General features: G+C 47.0%; 1 protein-coding gene across 6 annotated transcripts in view; it reads right to left on the reverse strand.

Annotated features, from left to right (window-relative positions):
* tsc2 (TSC complex subunit 2) overlaps positions 1 to 22,148 on the reverse strand; it is a 97,079-nt gene that overhangs the window by 73,277 nt on the left and 1,654 nt on the right. For 5 of the 6 annotated variants that reach the window (XM_038821082.1, XM_038821081.1, XM_038821080.1 and 2 more), the window contains exons 2-7: positions 15,386 to 15,546; positions 15,180 to 15,266; positions 14,447 to 14,554; positions 5,760 to 5,904; positions 2,860 to 2,977; positions 1,679 to 1,727 (exon numbers count right to left, since the gene is read on the reverse strand). In XM_038821082.1, the coding sequence (XP_038677010.1) occupies positions 1,679 to 1,727; positions 2,860 to 2,977; positions 5,760 to 5,904; positions 14,447 to 14,554; positions 15,180 to 15,266; positions 15,386 to 15,520 (642 nt within the window). In that variant the 5' untranslated portion in view covers positions 15,521 to 15,546. The remainder of the gene's footprint in view (positions 1 to 1,678; positions 1,728 to 2,859; positions 2,978 to 5,759; positions 5,905 to 14,446; positions 14,555 to 15,179; positions 15,267 to 15,385; positions 15,547 to 22,148) is intronic. The other variant, XM_038821078.1, reaches the window with a different exon arrangement.

Below are 22,148 nucleotides of genomic sequence, written 5' to 3' on the forward strand. Positions count from 1 at the left end.
CAGGTCGAGCAGCATCTGTAGGGAGAGAAAAGAGCTAACGCTGAGTTCAGATGACCCTTTGTCAAAACTAAAAGACATAGAAAGTGGGAAATACTTATACTGCAGGGTGAGCGATGCTGCTAGAGCTGCTGAGATTTTCCAGCATTTTCTCTTTTGTAACACCTCCTTTCACAGCTCGTTATTCTTCTACAGAAGGTATATTAACCCAGGTTAATGATCTTGTGACAACCATCAACCCAGAAGCATTGTGGTAAGCAAAACTTTCAATTTTAAAATGCCTGTGGAATCTGTAATTGGTTTTAAAGAACGTTTGAAAGGGAGTTTTAAGAATTTGCATTAATTATAATTTTCTTGAATAAAATACTGGTCCATGTAACTGACAACCCCCAACTTGGAAACAGGACCAAAAAGGATGTTAACATATGAAATTTGTGCACATGGCATACACAAAGTAAAGCTGCAGATAAAGGGAATGCTGTGCAGAGGAGAAAAGAAGGCATGTTTACAAGGAGCTGTTTGTGTCAAATACAGTTAAATAAGACAGAAAGCCAAAGACAGCGTTAGAGCAGGGATTGTGAACTGGGACAATTTTACTGCTGTTGCTTCAGTTTTGCCAAAGTCAACCAGACCGCTTAACGGGGTTTATTAAAGAGTTTGGATAAAGGAGGTTCCAGGAAATCTGTGCCACAAAGACGGGCGGGAACTAAGGAGAGGCTCTACAGGCATGTGCTGTTCAGGCGACAACTATCTGAGGGACCTCAGATGGGATACGGCTGCCGCTGAATGCTACTCAAGTGCCAAATCAATTGTGTGTGAAAGTAAGGTCCTATGTACCAGAGGTCAAGTTAGAGATCTTTGGAATTACAAGTCATGCCACATCAGCGGGCAATGATGCAGATATTTATGGATGTGCACGGCGCATCTCTGTTGTATCGACAATTAAGTGAAATTTACCTTTTTTAGGAATATAATTTGCCTTTCAACTCATGTTTAATTTGTGCTGATTCCTGAAGTAAGAAGTGAAATTAATAAATTACCCAAAAAAAAGTGAAATTCTGTTGGCAATCTCTTCATTTGGGGATCTTTCGGCAAATCTGGTTTATGGTTCCTCCACAGGGGTTGCAACAATTTGATTTCCACACTCAACGTCTATCTGCCTCAAAAGAACAGCATTTTTTCTTTCAAGAGTTCTGAGAGCAGATGGAGCATCCTGGTTTGTGAAGAATACAGAACCTTTACCCACCCATTACAGTATTCTCACTTGGCAATCCGGGATTCCATTTTCTACCAGTGTGCTATAAAAATGTTACGGTTGGTACAAGGGTCACATCCTCGACACACAAGCTGCTGACTACTCTAAAATCAGCTTTCAGGAATGAATATCAAGTTCATATTAACTCAAATCTCACAGCGTCTCTATGAAGAAGCCACAGAAATGTAAATGTTCCACTCACAGGCTTAGTTTAGAATCTGATTCAGCTGCCAACAAAACACCGAAGACCCTGTTCTATTTACCCAGCAGGTTTTGCATGAAAATAATAACACGCAATATGCCATACTTCTTTTTAATGTTTTTCTTTTGCAGTCATTAAGTTAAAACACTACAGAAACTGGAAAGTATCTAAAACATCCAGAGTAACATAAAACTGTGTTTGCGTGCTGAATATCTGACACTAACCTCTATATCTGTTGGCACTGTGGTCAGGTTACAAAGAACACAGATTTTACTGTAAGAAAACAAAGCAGCATATGAGTATGGGTTGCTACATAGGGACTATACATTACTTTATCACTACAGATCGACAGAGACCACCCGAATGGTAATTGAGCAAATTAAATTGCACAATCACAAACCTTAGAAACTCATGAAAATTAAAATAAAATAGTCCTTCAAAATTATTCCAACTGTTTCGCCAATTTTACTGATTTAGTAATAAAAAAAGATAGGCTTTAAATATTCTGCAAAGAATTTTGCTGACAATTTTGAAAGGAGGCACTTCAGAACTGTAGAAGTGTTAGTGCAACAGTATATCCAGCAATGCAACAAACCCGCACTATATAAAATATTTTGATGTATTAATCAATAATAATAAGACCTCAGTGCACCAAATTTCACATTTGACAGAAAGCTGCCACGCCTAGCTCAAACTGCAGCCTACACCAGTTACAATAGGCCATTCAGCTATCGTAATGATTAGTTTTTGACAGTGTTGACGGAATACATTAAGGGGCTGTGATAAAGTTCCTGTACAAGTAAAATCCAACAAGGAATAGAGGGTATTTGGGGCATGCAGGGCAAGATGTAGCCCATTTTACTTTCAACTTCTGATCAATTGCACTTTGTTAAATCCTTGAAAGACAACACAGGCCGTGTAAAACCATAGAATTTTCAGTGTCTGCACCGGCCCTTACAAAGAGCACCCTACTGAAGCCCTCGTATCTACCCTATCCCATAACCCAGTAACCCCCACTTAACATTTTTTGGACACTAAGGGCAATTTAGCATGGTCAATCCACCTAACCCACACACCTTTGGACTGTGGGAGGAAACCGGAGCACCCGGAGGAAACCCACGCAAACACGAGAACGTGCAGACTCCGCACAGACAGTGACCCAGCCGGGAATCGAACCTGGGACCCTGGAGCTGGAAGCGATTGTGCTAACCACTATGCTATCATGCTGCCCCACGGAGTGGATAATAAAAATGCTGGGTTCCCACAGAGGCCTCTGACAACTTCTTTCCCAACCTTGTGCTTTGCACAGTTTACAGGACCCAAGTATTGAGGAAAGAATTCATACTATTGCAACCACTACCTGTACTCTTAATAGCACATTTCATGAAATACCCTTCTCACTTACTGGACTATCTGGGCCACAATTAGATCCAGGTAGCAGCTGTTGAATTTGACCAGATTGACTAGTACCTCCAGAAACTCCGCTGAGAGACCAATATCCAACCACTTGAGGACAAAAGAGGCTTTAACAAGAAAAAAAGAAAAACACACACAAGATCATATATTGCCTATTAAGTCAGTCTCATTCTTAGATAGCAGCAACTTAATTACAAGACAATAAAAATAAATTTGTTCATTGGTATCATCAAACTAAATCTTTCAATGGCATCCAAGTCTTAAAAACAGCCACTTATTCACCTGGGTAATGGTGAAAACTCAATTTCGTACTATTAAAATTCAACACAGCATGCCAGATGCCACAGGCAATGATCTCATTGCAGGGAGCTGCACTCTGGTACACCGCTCGCCCTCCTTGGGGATATGAGGGCAAGAACACATCCACAGAGTAGCAAGGGGAGGGATCACCCTAATTTGCTCTTGATTTCCCACCTTGTAGTCAGTATCAGATCGTAAGAAAAGATCTGGTGGGGGCTTCCATGCCCTCTTGGCTGGAGAGACTAAGTGGGGCAAAAATATTCAAAAAGGGATACAAGTCGGAGGGATATAACAGCGAATATTGACACCACCATTTTATCCACTCAGTTGGGAGATGTGTTGTGACTTATGGCTGGAGGCAGAGGAAGCTATTTAATGTACAGCAGAATCTATTTTTAAAAAGTCTCAACAAACTATAGTAAATGGGCCCCACCATTGAAACCACAGAAAAGTTTCCCAATAGCTGGATAATTTCTCCCGCAAAATGTAGCAAGTGGAGGAAAAATACATCTATAGTAACCAAAACTACAGCAAAGTGAGCATTGGTTCCATAGAAAGGGAGTCCGGGGAATTAAGAATGGAAAATAACTGAACAGGTATTTTGCATCAGTCTTCAGGATACAAGTAACATCCTGGAAATAGTTGTGAATCAGGAATCGAAAAGGAGGGAGGAAATCAGGAAAATTCTAATCACCAAGGAAACGGTTCTGAGCAAATTGTTGGAGCTGTAAGGGCAGCAAGGTGTAGAGAGGACATATGAGGCTACAGTAGGACATAGATAGGTTTAGCGAGTGGGCAAACATCTGGCAAATGAATCATAATGTGGAAAAAATGTGAAACTGTCCATTTTGGCAGGAGGAATAAAAATAAGCATATTATCTAAATGGTGAGAGATTGCCGAGCTCTGGGATTCAGGCGGATCTGGGTGTCTTAGTGATGAATCACTAAAGTCTAGTATGCAGGCACAGCAAGTAATTAGCAACGCTAATAGAATGTCATTATGTATTGCGAGTGGGCAGCACAGTGGCACAGCGTCAGAGACCAAGGTTCAATTCCAGCCTTGGGTGTGTGTGGAGTTTGCACTTTCACCCCCGTGTTTGCATGAGTTTCCACCCACAGTCCAAAGATGTGCAGATTAGTTGGACTGACCATGCTAAATTGCCCCTTAGTGCTCAGGGATGTGCAGGTTATGGGGTTAAGGGAATAAGGTGGGGGAGTGGGCCTAGCTAAGGTGCCCTCTCAGAGGGTTGGTACAGACCCATTGGGCCGAATGGCCTCCTTCTGCACTCTAGGAATTCTATGGAATTGAATATAGAAACAGAGAGGTTATGCTTCAGTTGTACAGGACACTGGTGAGACCACATCTAGATTCCTCTGTACATTATCGGTCTCCTCATTTAAGGATATAAATGCATTAGCAGTTCAGAGAAGGTTTACTAAACTAATACCAGGGAGAGGCAGGTTGTCTTATGAGGGAAGGTTGGACAGGCTATGCTTTGTTCCGCTGGGGTCCAGAGGAGTAAGAGGTGACTTGATTGAAACATACAAGACCCCCCCAAAGGTCTCGATCGGATGGTTGTTTCCTCTTGTGGGAGAAGCTAGAACTAAGACAGAGATGAGAAATTGTTTCGCTCAGAGGTTAGAGTTTCTTTGGAATGCTCTTCTGCAAAAGAGAGTGCAAGCAGAATTTTTGAATGGTTTCAAGGCAGAAGTAGTTAGACGCTTAGTAAACAAGGGTTACTGGGGAAGGTGGGGGGTTACAGTCAGATCATGAACTCAACGGTGTTCTATGTTCTATAGTGTAGAGGGACTTTAGAAGGGTTTCGCAGGAAGGTGCAACATCGTGGGCCGAAGGGCCTGTACTGCGCTGTAATGTTCCATGTTCTATGTTCATTAAATGGCAGAGCCATTTGTATGTATGCTTGCATGTAAGGCCTGCCACTAATAACAGGATTACTTCTCCAGCAAAATGCAATATGTGAAGGATTTTATTTTGGGATGCAAGCATTGCTGGCTGGACCAGCATTTATTTCCCATCCCTAATTGCCCTTGGAACTGTGTTGCTTAAGAGACAAACACATTGCTGTGGAACTGGAGTCACGTGTTAACCAGACCAGGGAAGGATGGCAGATTTCCTTCACTAAAGGAGATGAGGGAACCAAATGGGTATAATAGACAATGGTTTCATGGTCATTATTAGTCCTAGAGGGATTCCCCAGTACATCCCTGCACTGGAGTTCCCCCCAAATGTGACGCTGGAGAACCAGGTGGTTATGGGCCAATATTTCTTTCGAAACAATATTTCAAAAATTAGAACACAATGAATAATTTTCTACCCTTAAAAAAATGGGTCACCCAAGGGTGTGACGCCAGACAGTTGTTAACACAAATGATGCTGCATTTTGTGGGGGGGTATAAAGCATACATGTTTCTCTCAGGTTTAATTATTTTAACAGCATTACTGCAGTTGGCAAAAATGATTAGCATAACAAACTCAAATCCAGATTTACAACAATCTAGTTTAAGCCTCAACAAAAATAGTAGCAAGCTCGCTATTCAAATGTCTTCCCAAATGCATCACACACATACACAGGTCTTCCTCCAAATAGGTGATGTCTTTTCCGTTTTCTGTTAGTGCTTTGAACACCTCGAGTCTCTCAAGTAGGTCACCATTCACTGGGTAATCCTTGATCACATGAAAGAAGTGTGCTCGGATCGGCCCAAGCCTTTCCCCCTAGTTGAACAAGTTCAGTGCGTCAGTTTATTAAATATAAACGGGAAATGGTAAGAGCACAACAATTTACATTTGTATAAGCGCCTTTACCATGGAAAACACCTCAAATGGTCTTAATCATTCCAAGCTGTTGAATGTTCAATATAGTCAATGACTATCTGAGATGAGAACATCATACACTTTTTATAACTACATTGTGTACATCGAGAAGGTGACCAAACAGGTGGATGAGGGTAACGCAGTTGATGTGGTGTATATGGATTTCAATAAAGCGTTTGATAAGGTTCCCCACGGTAGGCTATTGCAGAAAATACAGAGGCATGGGATTCAGGGTGATTTAGCAGTTTGGATCAGAAATTGGCTAGCTGATAGAAGACAAAGAGTGATGGTTGATGGGAAATGCTCTGACTGGTGTGCAGTTACTAGTGGTGTGCCACACGGATCTGTTTTGGGGCCGTTGCTGTTTGTCATTTTTATAAATGACCTGGAGGAGGGCGTAGAAGGATGGGTGTAAATTTGCAGATGGCACTAAAGTCGGTGGAGTTGTGGACAATGCAGAAGGATGTTACAAGTTACAGAGGGACATAGATAAGCCGCAGAGCTGGGCTGACAGGTGGCAAATGCAGTTTAATGCAGAAAAGTGCGAGGTGATTCATTTTGGAAGGAATAACAGAAAGGCAGAGTACTGGGCTAATGGTAAGATTCTTGGTAGTGTGGACGAGTAGAGAGATCTCAGTGTCCATGTCCATAGATCCCTGAAAGTTGCCACCCAGGTTGAGAGGGTTGTTAAGAAGGCGTACAGTGTGTTAGCTTTTATTGGTAGAGGAATTGAGTTTCGGAGCCATGAGGTCATGGTGCAGTTGTACAAAACTCTGGTGCGGCCGCATTTGGAGTATTGTGTGCAGTTCTGGTCGCCACATTATAGGAAGGATGTGGAAGCATTGGAACGGGTACAGAGGAGATTTACAAGAATGTTGCCTGGGACTTCCGGTTGTGGCTATGCGGAGCTAAGCCGCACGTTCGGCAGCTCCCGCTACTTAAGGACTTTTGGGCCGATTTGAGGGCCTCAAACGGCGCTGTCGCGACGAATCCCGGTGGGGGAAGGTGTCTAGAGGAGCATTCCCCATAATTTATGGTGCTCACCCGGAGTGGGGCAAAGGAAAAAGCTGCAGCAGCTCACCAAGAAAAGCGGGGGAAGAAGGACAAAATGGCGGCCGGCGGAACGCCCGAGGACTGGTGGAAGTGGGCGCAGGAGCAGCAAGCTTCTCTTCTGCGCTGTTTTGCGGAGCTGAAGGCTGAGTTGCTGGACTCCCTGAATGCGACTACCAACAGGCTGCTTGAGACCCAGGCGGCCCAGGAGGTGTCCATTCGGGAGTTGCAGCAGCAGGCCGCTGAGCGGGAGGAGGAGGCCGTGGTCCTCGTGGGGAAAGTGGAGTTGCACGAGGCAATTCACAAAAAGTGGCAAGACGGCTTGGAGGAGCTGGACGTTCGCACGAGGCGAAAGAATTTGAGGATCCTGGGCCTGGTGGAGGGGCTGGACGGGTCGGATCTCCCGTCGTATGTGACCACGATGTTGAGCTCGTTGATGGGAGCGGGGTCCTTCCATTTGCCCCTGGAGCTTGAGGGAGCTCACAGAGTGCTGGCCAGGAGGCCCAAGGCAAATGAACCCCCGCGGGCGGTGCTGGTGCGGTTCCATCGATTCAGCGACCGGGAGTGTGTGCTGCACTGGGCCAAGAAAGAGAGGAGCAGCAAGTGGGAGAATTCGGTAGTGTGAACCTACCAGGACTGGAGTGCGGAGGTGGCTAAGCGGCGGGCCGGGTTTAACCGGACGAAGGCGGTGCTGCATGCCAAGCAGGTCAGATTTGGAATGCTGCAGTCTGCGCGTCTGTGGGTGACATATAAGGACCGACACCACTACTTCGAGTCCCCGGAGGAGGCGTGGGCCTTTGTACAGGCGGAGAAGCTGGACTCGAACTAGGGTCTGGGGACACACTATGGCCATTGCTGTTTTTCGCTGTTGCTGTTCTGCAATTTTGACACATGTTTTGTATGCTGGTTTTCTTTTTGCTCTGTTTCCGGGTGGGTCAGGGTATGGTTGTGGGGTATGTGGGGAATGTTGGGGGTTTGTGTTTTATATGTTCTCTTCTGTACAGGGCTGGGGGTTGGGGTGAAACTGGATTTTGGGGAGCTGCGTCAGAAGGGTGGGGTGTGGGCTTTCCTCTGGTTTCCCGTGCTGCGGGGCAGGGGGAGGCGGAGCTGGAGGTGGGGGCGTGGCCTCTATTGGTTTTCTTTCCCGCGCTGAAGCGGTACCAAGGAGGTGTGGCAAGAGGGGGATGACCCCATGCCGGGAGGGGATGGGTTTTGGTGGGAGCTGCCGGGGTCAGCAGAAGTCAGCTGACTCACGGAAGTACCATGGAGGGTGCGTCGCGGCTAGGAGGGGTCCTAGCCTGGGGGGGGGGGGAATACCGGATTGCTGCTGGAATAGCCAGGAAGGAGCTGGTGTGGACCGGTGGGGTAGAGGAGAGGCGTTATCGCCATAGGGAACGGGTCGGGCGGGGCGAGCTGGATGGGGGTGAGCAGTCGATAAGCTATGGCTAGCCGGCGGGGGAGGGGGCCGGGTTGCCCTCTGATCCGGCTGATTACCTGGAACGTGAGGGGGCTGAATGGGCCGGTTAAGAGAACTAGGGTGTTTTCTCATCTGAAGGGGCTGAAGGCAGACGTGGCTATGCTCCAGGAGACCCACTTGATAGTGGCGGACCAGGTTCGTCTGAGGAAGGGGTGGGTGGGGCAGGCTTTTCACTCAGGATTGGACGCGAAGAACCGGGGGGTGACGATTCTGGTGGGGAAGAGAGTGGCGTTCGAGGCGGCTGAGGTGGTGTCGGACAAGGAGGGCAGATATATTATGGTGAAGGGTAGGCTGCAGGGAGAGAAGGTGGTGCTGGTTAATGTATATGCCCCGAATTGGGATGTTGCTGGCTTCATGAGGCGCTTGTTGGGCCGCATTCCAGACCTGGAGGCAGGGGGCCTGATCATGAGGGGAGACTTTAACACAGTGCTGGATCCCCCACTGGACCGGTCCAGTTCAAGGACGGGTAAGAGACCGGCGACGGCCAAAGTGCTGAGGGGGTTTATGGACCAGATGGGAGGGGTGGATCCCTGGAGGTTTGGGAGGCCAAGAGCGCGGGAGCATTCCTTTTTCTCTCATGTCGATAGGGTTTATTCCCGAATAGATTTTTTCGTCCTGAGCAGGGGATTGATCCCGAAGGTGCAGGATGCCGAGTATTCGGCCATAGCAATTTCAGACCATGCTCCGCACTGGGTTGATCTGGAGATGGGGGAGGCGCGGGACCAGCGCCCGCTCTGGCACCTGGATGTGGGGATGCTGGCTGATGAGGTGGTGTGTAGGAGTGTCCGGGGAAGTATTGAGGGGTATCTTGATACCAACGACATGGGGGAGTTCTGGGTGGGGATGGTCTGGGAGGCTCTGAAAGCAGTGATCCGGGGGGAGCTGATCTCCATCCAGGCCCATAGGGAAAGGAGGGAGAGGAAGGAGAGGGAGAGACTGGTGGGGGAGCTGCTGGATGTGGACAGGAGATACGCGGAGGCACCGGAGGAGGGGTTGCTGGGGGAACAACGTAGTTTGCAGGCCAAATTTGACTTGTTGACCACCAGGAAGGCGGAGACAGAGTGGAGGAGGGCGCAGGGCGCGGTATATGAGTATGGGGCGAAGGCGAGCAGGATGTTGGCGCATCAGCTCCGTAGGCGGGATGCGGCTAGGGAAATTGGTGGAGTGACGGATAAGGGTGGGAATGTAGTGCAGAAGGGGGCAGAAGTAAATGGGGTCTTTAGGGACTTCTACGAGGAACTGTACCGGTCGGAACCTCCGATGGGGAGAGGGGGGATGGAGAGCTTCATGAACAGGCTATGTTTCCCAAAGGTTCAAGAGGAGCTGGTAGAGGGGCTGGGGGCGCCGATAGAGTTGGAGGAGCTAGTCAGGGGGATCGGACAAATGCAGTCAGGTAAGGCGTCGGGGCCGGATGGGTTCCCGGTGGAATTTTATAAAAAGTATGCGGATCTGGTGGGCCCCCTATTGGTGCGAGCCTTCAATGAGGCATGGGAGGGGGGGGGCTTTGCCCCCGATGATGTCGCGGGCACTGATCTCTCTGATCCTGAAGCGGGATAAGGACCCCTTACAGTGTGGATCATACAGGCCTATCTCGCTCCTCAATGTTGACGCTAAGTTGCTGGCGAAGATCCTGGCCACCAGGATAGAGGACTGTGTGCCAGGGGTGATACACGAGGACCAGACAGGATTTGTCAAGGGACGGCAGCTCAACACGAATGTGCGGAGATTGCTAAATGTTATTATGATGCCGGCAGTGGAGGGGGAGGCGGAGATAGTGGTGGCGCTGGATGCAGAGAAAGCATTTGATAGAGTTGAGTGGGGGTACCTGTGGGAGGTGCTGGAGCGGTTCGGATTCGGGGAGGGATTCATCAAATGGGTGAGGCTGCTCTACGCGGCTCCGATGGCGAGTGTAGTTACCAATTGAAGGAGATCGGAGTACTTTAGGCTCTACCGTGGGACCAGGCAGGGGTGCCCCCTGTCCCCCTTGCTCTTTGCATTGGCGATTGAACCTCTGGCTATGGCGTTGAGGGAGTCAGGGAGATGGAGGGGTCTGGTGCGGGGTGGGGAGGAACATCGGGTATCGCTGTATGCGGACGACCTGCTGTTGTATGTGGCGGACTCAGAAGGGGGAATGCCGGGGGTGATGGAGCTGTTAGAGGAATTTTGGGGCTTCACGGGCTATAAGTTCAATTTAGGCAAGAGCAAGGTATTTGTAGTACACCCGGGTGATCAGGAGGAGGGAATTGGGAGGCTCCCATTTAAGAGGGCAGTGAAGAGTTTCAGATACCTGGGGGTGCAGGTGGCCAGGAGTTGGGGGACTCTCCATAAGCTTAATTTTACCAGGCTGGTGGAGCAGATGGAGGGGGAATTTAAAAGGTGGGACATGGTGCCGCTATCGTTGGCGGGTAGAGTGCAGTCCGTCAAAATGACGGTTCTCCCGAGGTTCTTGTTCCTCTTCCAGTGTCTGCCCATCTTTATCCCTTGGGCCTTTTTTAGAAGGGTGACTAGCAGCATCATGTGCTTTGTTTGGGCGCAGGGGACCCAGAGGGTGAAGAGGGTCTCCTTGGAGCGGGGTAGAGATGGGGGGGGGCTGGCGTTGCCCAATCTCTCGGGGTATTATTAGGCGGCCAATGTGTCGATGGTGCGCAAGTGGGTGATGGAGGGAGAGGGGGCAGCATGGAAACGGATGGAGAGGGCGTCCTGTGGAGATACAAGCCTGGGGGCCCTGGTAACGGCGCCGTGGCCGCTCCCTCCCACGAGGTAGACCACGAGTCCGGTGGTGGCGGCTACCCTCAAGATTTGGGGGCAGCGGAGGCGACATAGGGGAGAAGTGGGGGACTCGATGGAGGCTCCGTTAAGGGGGAACCATCCGTTCGTCCCGGGGAACATTGATGGGGGATTTCAGGGTTGGCACAGAGCGGGCATCAGACAGCTGAGGGACCTGTTTATTGATGGGAGGTTTGCGAGCCTGGGGGAGTTGGAGGAGAAATTTGGGCTCCTCCCGGGGAACATGTTCAGGTATCTGCAGGTAAAGGCGTTTGCTAGGCGGCAGGTGGAGGGGTTCCCTTCGCTTCCCGCGAGGGGGGTGAGTGACAGGATGCTTTCGGGGGTCTGGGTCGGAGAGGGGAAGATATCTGATATCTACAAGGTTATGCAGGAGGTGGAGGAGGCGTCAGTAGAGGAGCTGAAAGCTAAGTGGGAGGGGGAACTGGGGGAACAGGTCAAAGACGGGACATGGGCTGATGCCCTGGACAGGGTTAATTCTTCCTCCTCATGTGCGCGGCTTAGCCTCATCCAATTCAAGGTGCTGCACCGGTCCCACATGTCCGGGTCTAGGATGAGTAGGTTCTTTGGGGGTGAAGACAGGTGTGTCAGGTGCTTGGGGAGTCCAGCGAACCATGCCCATATGTTCTGGGCATGCCCGGCACTGGAGGAGTTCTGGAAGGGAGTGGCGAGGACGGTGTCGAGGGTGGTGGGATCCAGGGTCAAGCCAGGATGGGGACTCACGATTTTTGGGGTTGGGGTGGAGCCGGGAGTGCAGGAGGCGAAAGAGTGTGTGGCCTTTGCGTCCCTAGTAGCCCGGCAAAGGATCTTGCTACAACGGAAGGATGCGAGGCCCCCAAGCGTGGAGACCTGGATCAACGCCATGGCGGGTTTTATCAAGCTAGAGAGGGTCAAATTCGCCCTGAGAGGATCGGTACAAGGGTTCTTTAGGAGGTGGCAACCTTTCCTCGACTTTCTGGCTCAACGATAGGATACTGGGACAGCAGCAGCAGCAACCCGGGGGGGGGGGGGGGGGGGGGGGGGGGGGGAGAGAGAGACGATGACTATGTTTGTTTATTTAATTTTAATTTATTTTCAAGTTTTTTTTGTTGTTCATTGGGGTTGGGGGGGATGTGATACATGCGTTGATACGGTCTGTTGGGTTTAACAGTGATTATGGGGTTATTTTGTTGCATTTCATTGTTTGTTGTTATATTTTCTGTAAAAAATTCCAATAAAAATTATTTTAAAAAAAAGAATGTTGCCTGGTATGGAGGGACGATCATATGAGGAAAGGCTGAAGGACTTGAGGCTGTTTTCGTTAGAGAGAAGAAGGTTAAGAGGGGACTTAATTGAGGCATACAAGATGATCAGAGGATTAGATAGGGTGGACATCGAGAGCCTTTTTCCTCGGATGGTGATGTCCAGCACGAGGGGGACAGCATTGAGGGGAGATAGATATAGGACAGATGTCAGAGGTAGGTTCTTTACTCAGAGAGTAGTAAGGGCGTGGAATGCCCTGCCTGCAACAGTAGTGGACTCGCCAACACGAAACGCCTTCAAATGGTCATTGGATAGGCATATGGACGATAAGGGAATAATGTAGAGGGACTTTAGAAGGGTTTCACAGGACGGTGCAACATCGTGGGCCGAAGGGCCTGTACTGCGCTGTAATGTTCTATGTTCTAAGGCTTGCCCCTGTCAAATGTCAGCCCAACTGAATAAAAGACAGCAACTGATGACCCAGGAAGAAAATATCTGTTCGCAGGTTGTAAATGTCACTGTCGCGCCCATCCACAATTACCCCCAAGGTGATGGTGACGAGGCACCTATTTGAACCACTGTAATTCACATGGTGTAGGTAGGCCCACAGTGCTTAGGGAGTTTCAGGATTTCAATTCAGCAGTGAAGCAATTACAGTAGATTACAGATCAGGATGTTGCGAGGCTGGGCGGCAGGGGGAGCTTGTAGGTAACGGTGGTGTTCCATGTGTTTGCTGATCTTTTTCTTCTAGGTGGTAGAGGTTGCAAACTTGGAAGGTGCTGTCGAAGAGGTCGAAAGTAACGACGAGGAGATACGCGTGCACAGAGCAGGCTTAACTAACTTTGCTACAGATTTTTAAAATCTGCAGCCAATGAAAATCGGAAATAAGAGAGTCTATAACAAGAACCAACAAAAGCATTTATATAGCTCCTTTGACTCTGTAGTGGTTAGCACTGTTGCTTCACAGCTCCAAGGTCCCAGGTTCAATTCCTGGCTTGGGTCACTGACTGTGCGGAGTTCTGCCTGTGTCTGCGTGGGTTTCCTCCGGGTGCTCCAGTTTCCTCCCACAAGTCCCGAAAGACGTGCTTTTAGGTGAATTGGACATTCTGAATTCTCCCTCAGTGAACCTGAACAGAGGCCGGAGTGTTGCGACTAGGGGATTTTCATAGTAACTTCATTACAGTGTTAATGTAAGCCCACTTGTGACAATAAAGATTATTTAAAAATGTGGTAAATACTGTGAAGCTGAGTCACATTATAAGATATTAATAGATGGTCAAAAGGTTGGTCAGAGGGGTATTGTCTAGGGGTGTTATTTTATGGAGGAGGAGGTTCAGACAGAGAATTTCAGGGCCTTGGGCCTGGGCATCCGAAGGTGTGGCGGCCAATGGTGGAGCAATTTCAAACGGAGCTGTGCAGGAGGGCAGGTTTGGAAGAGTGAAGAGATTTCAGAGGGTTGCAGAGCTGGAGGATGCCGCCAGAAAAGGGATGGGCTCAGCCTCAGAGGGGTTTGAAGACAAGGTGAGAATTATAAAATTGAGGCACTGCTGAACCAGCAGCCAAAGGTGAATGGACTGGATGCAAATTAGGATACAGGCAGGTTTTCGATAAACTCAAGCTTATGTACAGCGGATGCCATGCCAGCCAGGAGGATCAGAATAGCGAAATTTAATAAAGATATGGATGAGAGTTTCAACAGCAGTTGAGCTGAGACAGGTGTCAGGTAATGTTACGGAGATAAGAGATACCGAGCAATTGAATCAGTAATATTTTCAAAAATAAAGGGAACAAACTCAATTCACAGGACTGATATTGTAAAGCAGGAGAATTAAAAGCATAATGGAAGCATAATCTAAATATAAACTGGATCCACGTAAAATCAATTGTTACCTGCCCCTGAATAATAGCCTTCATCAGCAGCAGTACTGCATGTCTGGCCTCTGAATGATCGTCAGAAATCAAGTCATCCACTGCCTGCCACACAGCCTCCACCGCATGCTAGAACCACAAAGAACAAAAGGGACAATTCACATGTTAAACCAAACAGAAACTATCGTTCCAGTACTGCAAGGAAATGATCTGCAGAAGTCTCAATTGAAATCATACAGCACACGGGGCCATTCAGTCCATCACACTTGTGCTGGCTCCTTGAAAGAGCTATTCAATTAGTCCCACTGACGTTGCTCTTTACCATAACCCAGTAAGTATTGGCTTTTCAAGCTTCTATCAACTACTTTCTGAACATTACCATTGAATGTTTCCACTTTTAAGGCAGTGTCTTCTAGATCATAGGCTCCTTGAAAGAGCTATTCAATTAGTCCCACTGACGTTGCTCTTTACCATAACCCAGTAAGTATTGGCTTTTCAAACTTCTATCAACTACTTTCTGAACATTACCATTGAATGTTTCCACTTTTTAAGGCAGTGTCTTCTAGATCACAACTCACTGGGTAGAAAGGAAATGTTTTGCCTCATCTTCTCTGGAGGACACAGTTATTTCAATAACAATTGCTTGTTTAAACCGCACTGTCGTTGGATTGAAAAGACCGTAACTGCTACAACTGGATGACCACTTCATGAAAATGGGCCAACGCACGAGTCGAAAAAAAAATGTTTTTTTTACCTCTTCAAACTTCCTCGTGCGGGCTAGATCACAAACTTGGCCGATGGTTTTTATTCTGTTGTGAAGTCCACACTCTACATTCAGGTCCTGAGGCAACCTAAAACCAGAAAGATACACTCTCAATGATGGCATTTCACACAAAGCAGCCAAAACAGCTTTGCAAGCGTAAAGAGGGTACATCTCACGTTAAAATGTAAACGCAATACCTTCAATATTTCACCCGTGATTATGAGTTCTGCTGGCTTACATTCCGCTTGCTTGGTGTTAATACGGGGGCCAATACCCAGAAGACTTTTGAATCGCTCGCGGAAGGACGAATCTTTGCTCGTGGGTTTGGACATAATCAAGGAAGCCCGTCTTTCCTAAACTGAAGTAAATTATATCGATTAAGTCAGGAATCGGTTCCGCGGGGACCAGCAATTAAACACGTTTGCCCATCAGTAGAAGTGTCACCGTGCTCACCAAACACAACTTTGCAGCACCCTGCTCATGGCTATCCAGAATCACTTGAACAGAGCTTCGCACAGTTAACCTTCAGCACAATCAGGTCAAAAGTAACATAGTTCCTGCAATTGAACTGTGCAAAATGGAACCGCAGACATTTAATGCAGGCCCCGGTGAGTGCAAAGTCTGTTAACTTTAGGTAGAGTAACAAAACTGGACTCTTGCACACTTGGGCTCAAGAGCACAGTTCTGCCAAAGTTAAAAACCTGGTTGCTGGTGGGAAGCCATACAGCCCCTCAAGCCTGTGCCACCATGGCTGATCTGTACTTTAACTCGATTCTCTGCGTGAATCGAGCATCCAAAGTTGCTGTAAACATTTGTTTTACATGCTCACAGATGAATTGGGGCAGAGTACTGAACATCGGGCAATGCTTCTGGAAACATACCTTGGCGTGAGGCGAGGGAGCAAGTCGGAGGAAAAAATAATCAGTCACAATTTGCGCCAGTTAATCACTGGCAATGTCAAAGCCATCGACATTAGGCCCTGTCACAAACCCCATATTCTGGCCACTCACTCCATCGCCCTTCACAGTCACATCTCAAACTGACCAGAGCATCCCAGTTGACGCCCAGCTGAGACTACAAACCCGCATCAACGTCATGCAAAGGACCGCTTAATCTCCGTAACATTACCGCTGTATCAGACCATCTGATGCTTGTAGGTAATCTTCCAGCCTCCGTAAACATCCGCTTGTCCAAAGCTTTGCTGCCTATATCGCAATCCACATTGGAGTGTCAAGTATTATACAACTTACGAAGGTTCTCGAGCTTCTCCAAAGCTACCATTACATTAGTGCACAGCAGAACAGGTAATTCAGTGTAATCGGTCTATGTTAATGTTTATACTTCACATGAGCCTCCTCCTGCCCTACTTCATCTAGATCGATACATATCCTCTTTCCTGTGTTCCCTTTAAATGCAATATTATTTTCCTCAACTACTCCATATGTTCCGTTGCAAGTTCAACATTCTAACCACATTTGGGGCAAAATGTTTCCTCTAAATTCCCTGTTGGGAGTCATTATTGACTCTCAAATCATGACCCAGCAGTTGCAAGTGATCCAAACAGCCTGCAGGAAATGGAATTTGTACCACCGCTGGGTTAAGAGTCACATAATGAAGATTATAATCCACAAGTCAAGAATACTGCCAGGGTGTATATGACTTGAAAGAATCCACTGTACATTCAAAGAAGCATGGAAACAGCAAACCAATTAACCAAGTTTGTTCAAACGCTTTAATCGATAAGTGGATCACGTTTAAAGGTAAAATGCTGACTGCACTGCATGAACACAGTGAAAACAGATTTTTAAAACCATGCCCAGAATAGTCTTTCACTAAATCTTTCTTTGGACTTTCTTTTCTACATTAAAAAATGCTACATATTGTGTTGGAGTTGTTTTGATATCTTTCTAATCACTTGTATTAAATTAATATTTTGACAAGCCATGCAAATTCGGTAAATTGGCTCATTTTTGCAGATTTCAAGCCAGCCTTTTTGGCACGGAAATAAAGCCAATACAAACACTCAACTTGTTTACGACAAGGCAACATGAAAATTCAATGCTCCTGTCAAACAAATTGCCGCATATTCATCAGAACGTTAGATAGGTTAGGTTAGAGATGCACGTGTTTTTCCTTTGGTTGAAAGTGCATCAAACTGAAGCAAATTCATTGACCCTCAAGTCACCAATCAGTGACAATACCATCAATGTTATTACGAATTAGAAAGCTACTATCCACATTTCTTGGTTAATTTTGGACTGGTTCCCTTCCGAACAGGCCGAGGACGACTGCAGATTGTTCACTGTAGTCTAATGCTACATGGCATAATTCACCTTATTAACTGAAACAATATGTGCCCCCCCCCCCCCCCCCCCCCCCGGCCAAAGCCAGGTGAAAAAATGAAATGAAATGAAAATTGCTTATTGTCACAAGTAGGCTTCAAATTAAGTTACTGTGAAAAGCCCTAGTCGCCACATTCCGGCGTCTGTTCGGGGAGGCTGGTACGGGAATTGAACCGTGCTGCTGGCCTGCTTTCAAAGCTCGCACTTTAGCCCTGTGCTAAACCAGCCCCAGGTTAAGCTGTTACGGAGCATAAACGTCCACACAAATCTCATTCCCATTCCTTTAATCTCCAAGAGTCTTACGCTGGGATGCAGTTTCACTGATGCCAGTGGCTCATTTGGAGCGAATTACCATTGTATTTGTTGGAGTAGTTTTCACGGTCCAAAACACATTTGTTATTATCTGCGGTGTGATAGAATAAATTCTAGCGCAGATACAGTGAAATGATTTAATCTGTCGGGGGAAAAGCCAAAAACATAGGGGGCATAAACTTCAAATTAGAACCAGGAAGCAACACTACTGACAGTGTGGAAGTCAGGAATTCTCTCTCCCAAAAGACAGCAGATGCTGCGACGAGTTAAGTTTTCGAGACTTGAGAGTGGCATGTTCTTGTTAGACAAAAGGTATCAATGAACATTGGGCAAAGGCAGGTAAATGGAGGCAATATACAGATTGGCCATGAATGGGGACAAGCACGTGAGGGGCTGAATGGCCTTTTCATGCTCAAATCGGCAGTGACAAGGCAACTGTTACTAAATTATTATCTAGTCAGCTTCACATTAAAATAACTCTACACTGCCCTGCTCAGGTTCCACTGAATTTACCACATGCTGTCTGTTCAAGAACAAAACGCAGAGAACTCTGTCAACAGGCTCATTAGTAGATGTGTCAACACAACACACTTGGATGTGAGCAACCACAGGCTCGATTAGGTATTTCAGAAAGATGCTCCGATATAATCGCTGAAATTTGAGAGACTATAGCCACTGCCTCCACAAATGACCTTGGTCAGATGCACATAGGAAGCCACAATTCCACGACAGACGTTCCTTAGCTGTTACAGTACAAAAAAAGCAACATTTATCTTCCGCAATGTACCATTTGTACTTCCAGTTTCTGCTTTTGCTTCAGCAACTCTGCTCTTAGAAAGTACACTAAGCGGAGTGTTGGCAGAAGATCTAATTTACAAAGATAATCCGAAAGGAGGCACTGAAATATTGATCGGCATTCCCCGCACTAGCTGCCCAGGGGTTTCCCAGCAGCGTGGGGTGGCTTCAATGGGAAATTCCATTGACAAGCGGCAGAGTAGCGAAACCCGCTGCCAGCGAACAGCGTGCCGCCGAGAAACACGCGACTGGGGGACCGAAGAATCCAGCCCATTATCCCATATGTGAAATATATTGTCGCAGATTTCTCCCACCTATCAGCACCACCGACAAACCTGTGACGACCAATTATTCCATTTAACTTTTCAACCAATTGGACTCCTTCAAGCCCAAACATACATGGCATTAACTTTTCACATACCACTTTTGCATTTAAATAAATTATGGTAACATTGCAGCCTGAAATACAGTAAAATCTTTATCATCCAGCATGGACAGCGAATGGATGGCACCGGTTAATCTAAAATGCCGGTTAGCAGAGTTCCATTTAAGACTAGCATACAGCACAATCCATGCAGCATGGACTAATATGCAAGTACTCAGTGAATAAAGAACAATATTTTTTTTCTTCTAATCTTCAACAGTACATTAAAACATAAATTAAAGTAGAAACAAATAAAGTATGCAGGTACGGATTCTGGATACCTTTCTAATTGCCTGTGATTGTTAGAGTGATTCTGTAATAGAAGAACATCAGAAATTCCGATTGGTGGAGAACTTTGGTTGGTAAAGTGCTGGATACGTATACGGCACCAGCTTAACCTGAGCACAGTCAAATCAAGTAGCCCAAATCATTGCAGAATTTTAGATGCAGGCTGCACCCATAACTATTTTCCGTTCGAGCATCTGCGATCTTTTACACTAGTTCAATACTCCCTAGATCAGAAGAAAGCTCTGCCCACAAGTTCCTAATGCAAGTTTCCATCAATTGCACTTGTTCGAATGGGACAGGGTGGGATTTCATTCGCGCTGCGCCCAGATTCTCGGGTATGGATTCGCTGTCACCCGAAACAGCAGCCGTTTCAAGGTACTAACCTGGTCTGCCCTGCCCCCCTGCAAAAATATTCATTCAAGTCAGCAGAGACCAGCAGCCAAATGACTGAAGGCGCCTGCTGCAGACATCAGTTAGAGTTTGCTCTTTCATCAGTCCGCTCTGAGAACCTCACTGACAATCAGCGCAAGCAATACAGCAACTCGGCCAGCATAAACCGCAAGGTTAACCCCCCCCCCCCCCCCCCCCCCCCCCCAAACCTTCGCCACGCAGTGTAAGAGCAGGCTGAAAACAAATAAGCACATACACAAGACAATAACTTGTATTGACACAAATGCCTTTAATAGTAGCAAAATATCCAAAGGCAGATCAGGGATGCAAGAAAGACCAGATCGCAAGGCAAAAGGAAGAAAAGATCGTGAGAAATCCCAGAAGGTATTGATAAAGTAGACGTGGAGCTGATGCTTCCTCTTGTGGGGCATTCTAAAATGAGAGAACATAAGTTTAGAATAAGAGGTAGCAAATTTCAAACAGATTTGAGGAAAAACTATTTCCCCCAAAGGGTTGTGAATCTGTGGAATACGCTACCCCAGAGTGCGATGGATGCAGGGACAGTGTGTAAATTTAAAGAGGAGTTAGACAGATTTTTGACTGGTAATGGGTTGAAATGATTCTGGAGAACGGGCAGGATGGTGAGTTGAGGTCGGGAAGGGATCAGCCATGATCACATTGAGGGTGTTAGGCTCGGGAGACTAAATTGCCGACTCCCGCTCCGAGGTCATGTGTTCGAGGGAGCAGATGCTCTGGCTGATTTCGCAATCCAGCTCTTGGTCTGTAACATTGTAGGTAGCAGATGAGGAACATATCAGCCATGATAGCATAGCGGAGCAGACTCGATGGGCCGAATGGCCTGATTCTACTCCTATGTCTTATGAAATTATGAAAGCATACACATTAAAAGGAGGAAATTTGTTCATGCAAAAATGCTATTACACGAACATATCAGGACACTGCCGTGCAGGGGAAAACTTGCACCGAAGCCAAAAGTACCGAATGCAATGGCGTGAAAATATCAGCTGTGATACTTAGGAGTCAAAATGCAAACCCGTCACATCTTCCAACAACAAGCAATCTTGGATCTCAGACACACAAAATCTGCTCACGTTAGCACTAGATGCACGCTCACACTAAGATTTGAAATAACTGCTACCCTTGTTTTTATGCCTGTCGAATGACACAAACTGGCAACCTGCTGATTAAAAGCAGCGGTGACTATGGGAGGATGCAGATTATTTGCAGACATGTCAACAGATAAATGTAATTTTTACATCAAGTTGCAGTACAGATAAGAAACAGAGAAACCAAGAGCAGAATTGGGCCATTCGGTCCCTCGAGCCTGCTCTGCCATCCAACTAGATTATGATTGATCCTTTACCTCAATGCCATTTTCCCGCACTGTCATATACCTTGATACCTTTAATGTCCAGAAATCTATCAAACCCAGTCTTGAACATTCGCAATGACTGAGGCTCGACAGATCTCTGGGGTAGCGAATTCCAAAGACGTGCCATCCTCTGACTGAAGACGTCCCTCCTTAATTCAGTCTTAACGTCCTATTCCTTACTGAGACTATGCCCCCCCCACCCCCACCCCACCCCGGGGAAACAGCCTTCCTGTCCAGCCTTGTAAGAATTTTGTTTGTTTCAATAAGATCACCTCTCAATTCTTCTAAACACTGGTGAATACAGGCCCAGTCACCTCAATTTCTCTTTATAGGCCAATCCCCCTTCCTTGTTGCACTCTCTCTATGGCAGGTATGTACACAATTTCAGACCTCTTTATTCTTGTACTCAAATCCTCTTGAAATAAAGGCCAACATAACACTTGCCTTCCTAATTGCTGTATCGGCATGTCAGCTTTCAACAAATCATGAACAAAGGCACTCCATACATCCCAATCTCTCACCATTTAAGAAACACTCTACATTTATTTATGTAAGGAGAGCTTCGTAGCACGAGGACAGCCATAGAAGATGCGGGTGTGTGATAGCCATCAGCCAGTGGGGAGAGGGGTGTGATAGCCATTAGCCAATGGGAAGAGGGGTGTGATACCATTAGCCAGTGGGAAGAGGGGTGTGATAGCCATTAGCCAGTGGGAAGGAGGATGTGAGCCATTAGCCAATGGGAAGGGACGTATGATAACCATCAGCGAATGGGAAGGGTGGGGGTCTGATAGCCATTAGCCAGTGGGGAGGATGTGATAGCCATTAGCCAGTGGGGAGGGTGTGATAGCCATTAGCCAGTGGGAAGGGGGATATGATAGCCATTAGCCAGTGGGAAGGGGGGTATGCTAGCCATTAACCAATGGGAATGGGCGCGTGATAGCCATCAGCCAGTGGGGGGGGGGGGTAGGCAATCAGCCTATGGGGATAGGCATCAGCCAGTGGGGGGGGGATAGGCA

This window comes from Scyliorhinus canicula, chromosome 15 (genome assembly GCF_902713615.1).
Source record: "Scyliorhinus canicula chromosome 15, sScyCan1.1, whole genome shotgun sequence".
Taxonomy (NCBI): domain Eukaryota; kingdom Metazoa; phylum Chordata; class Chondrichthyes; order Carcharhiniformes; family Scyliorhinidae; genus Scyliorhinus; species Scyliorhinus canicula.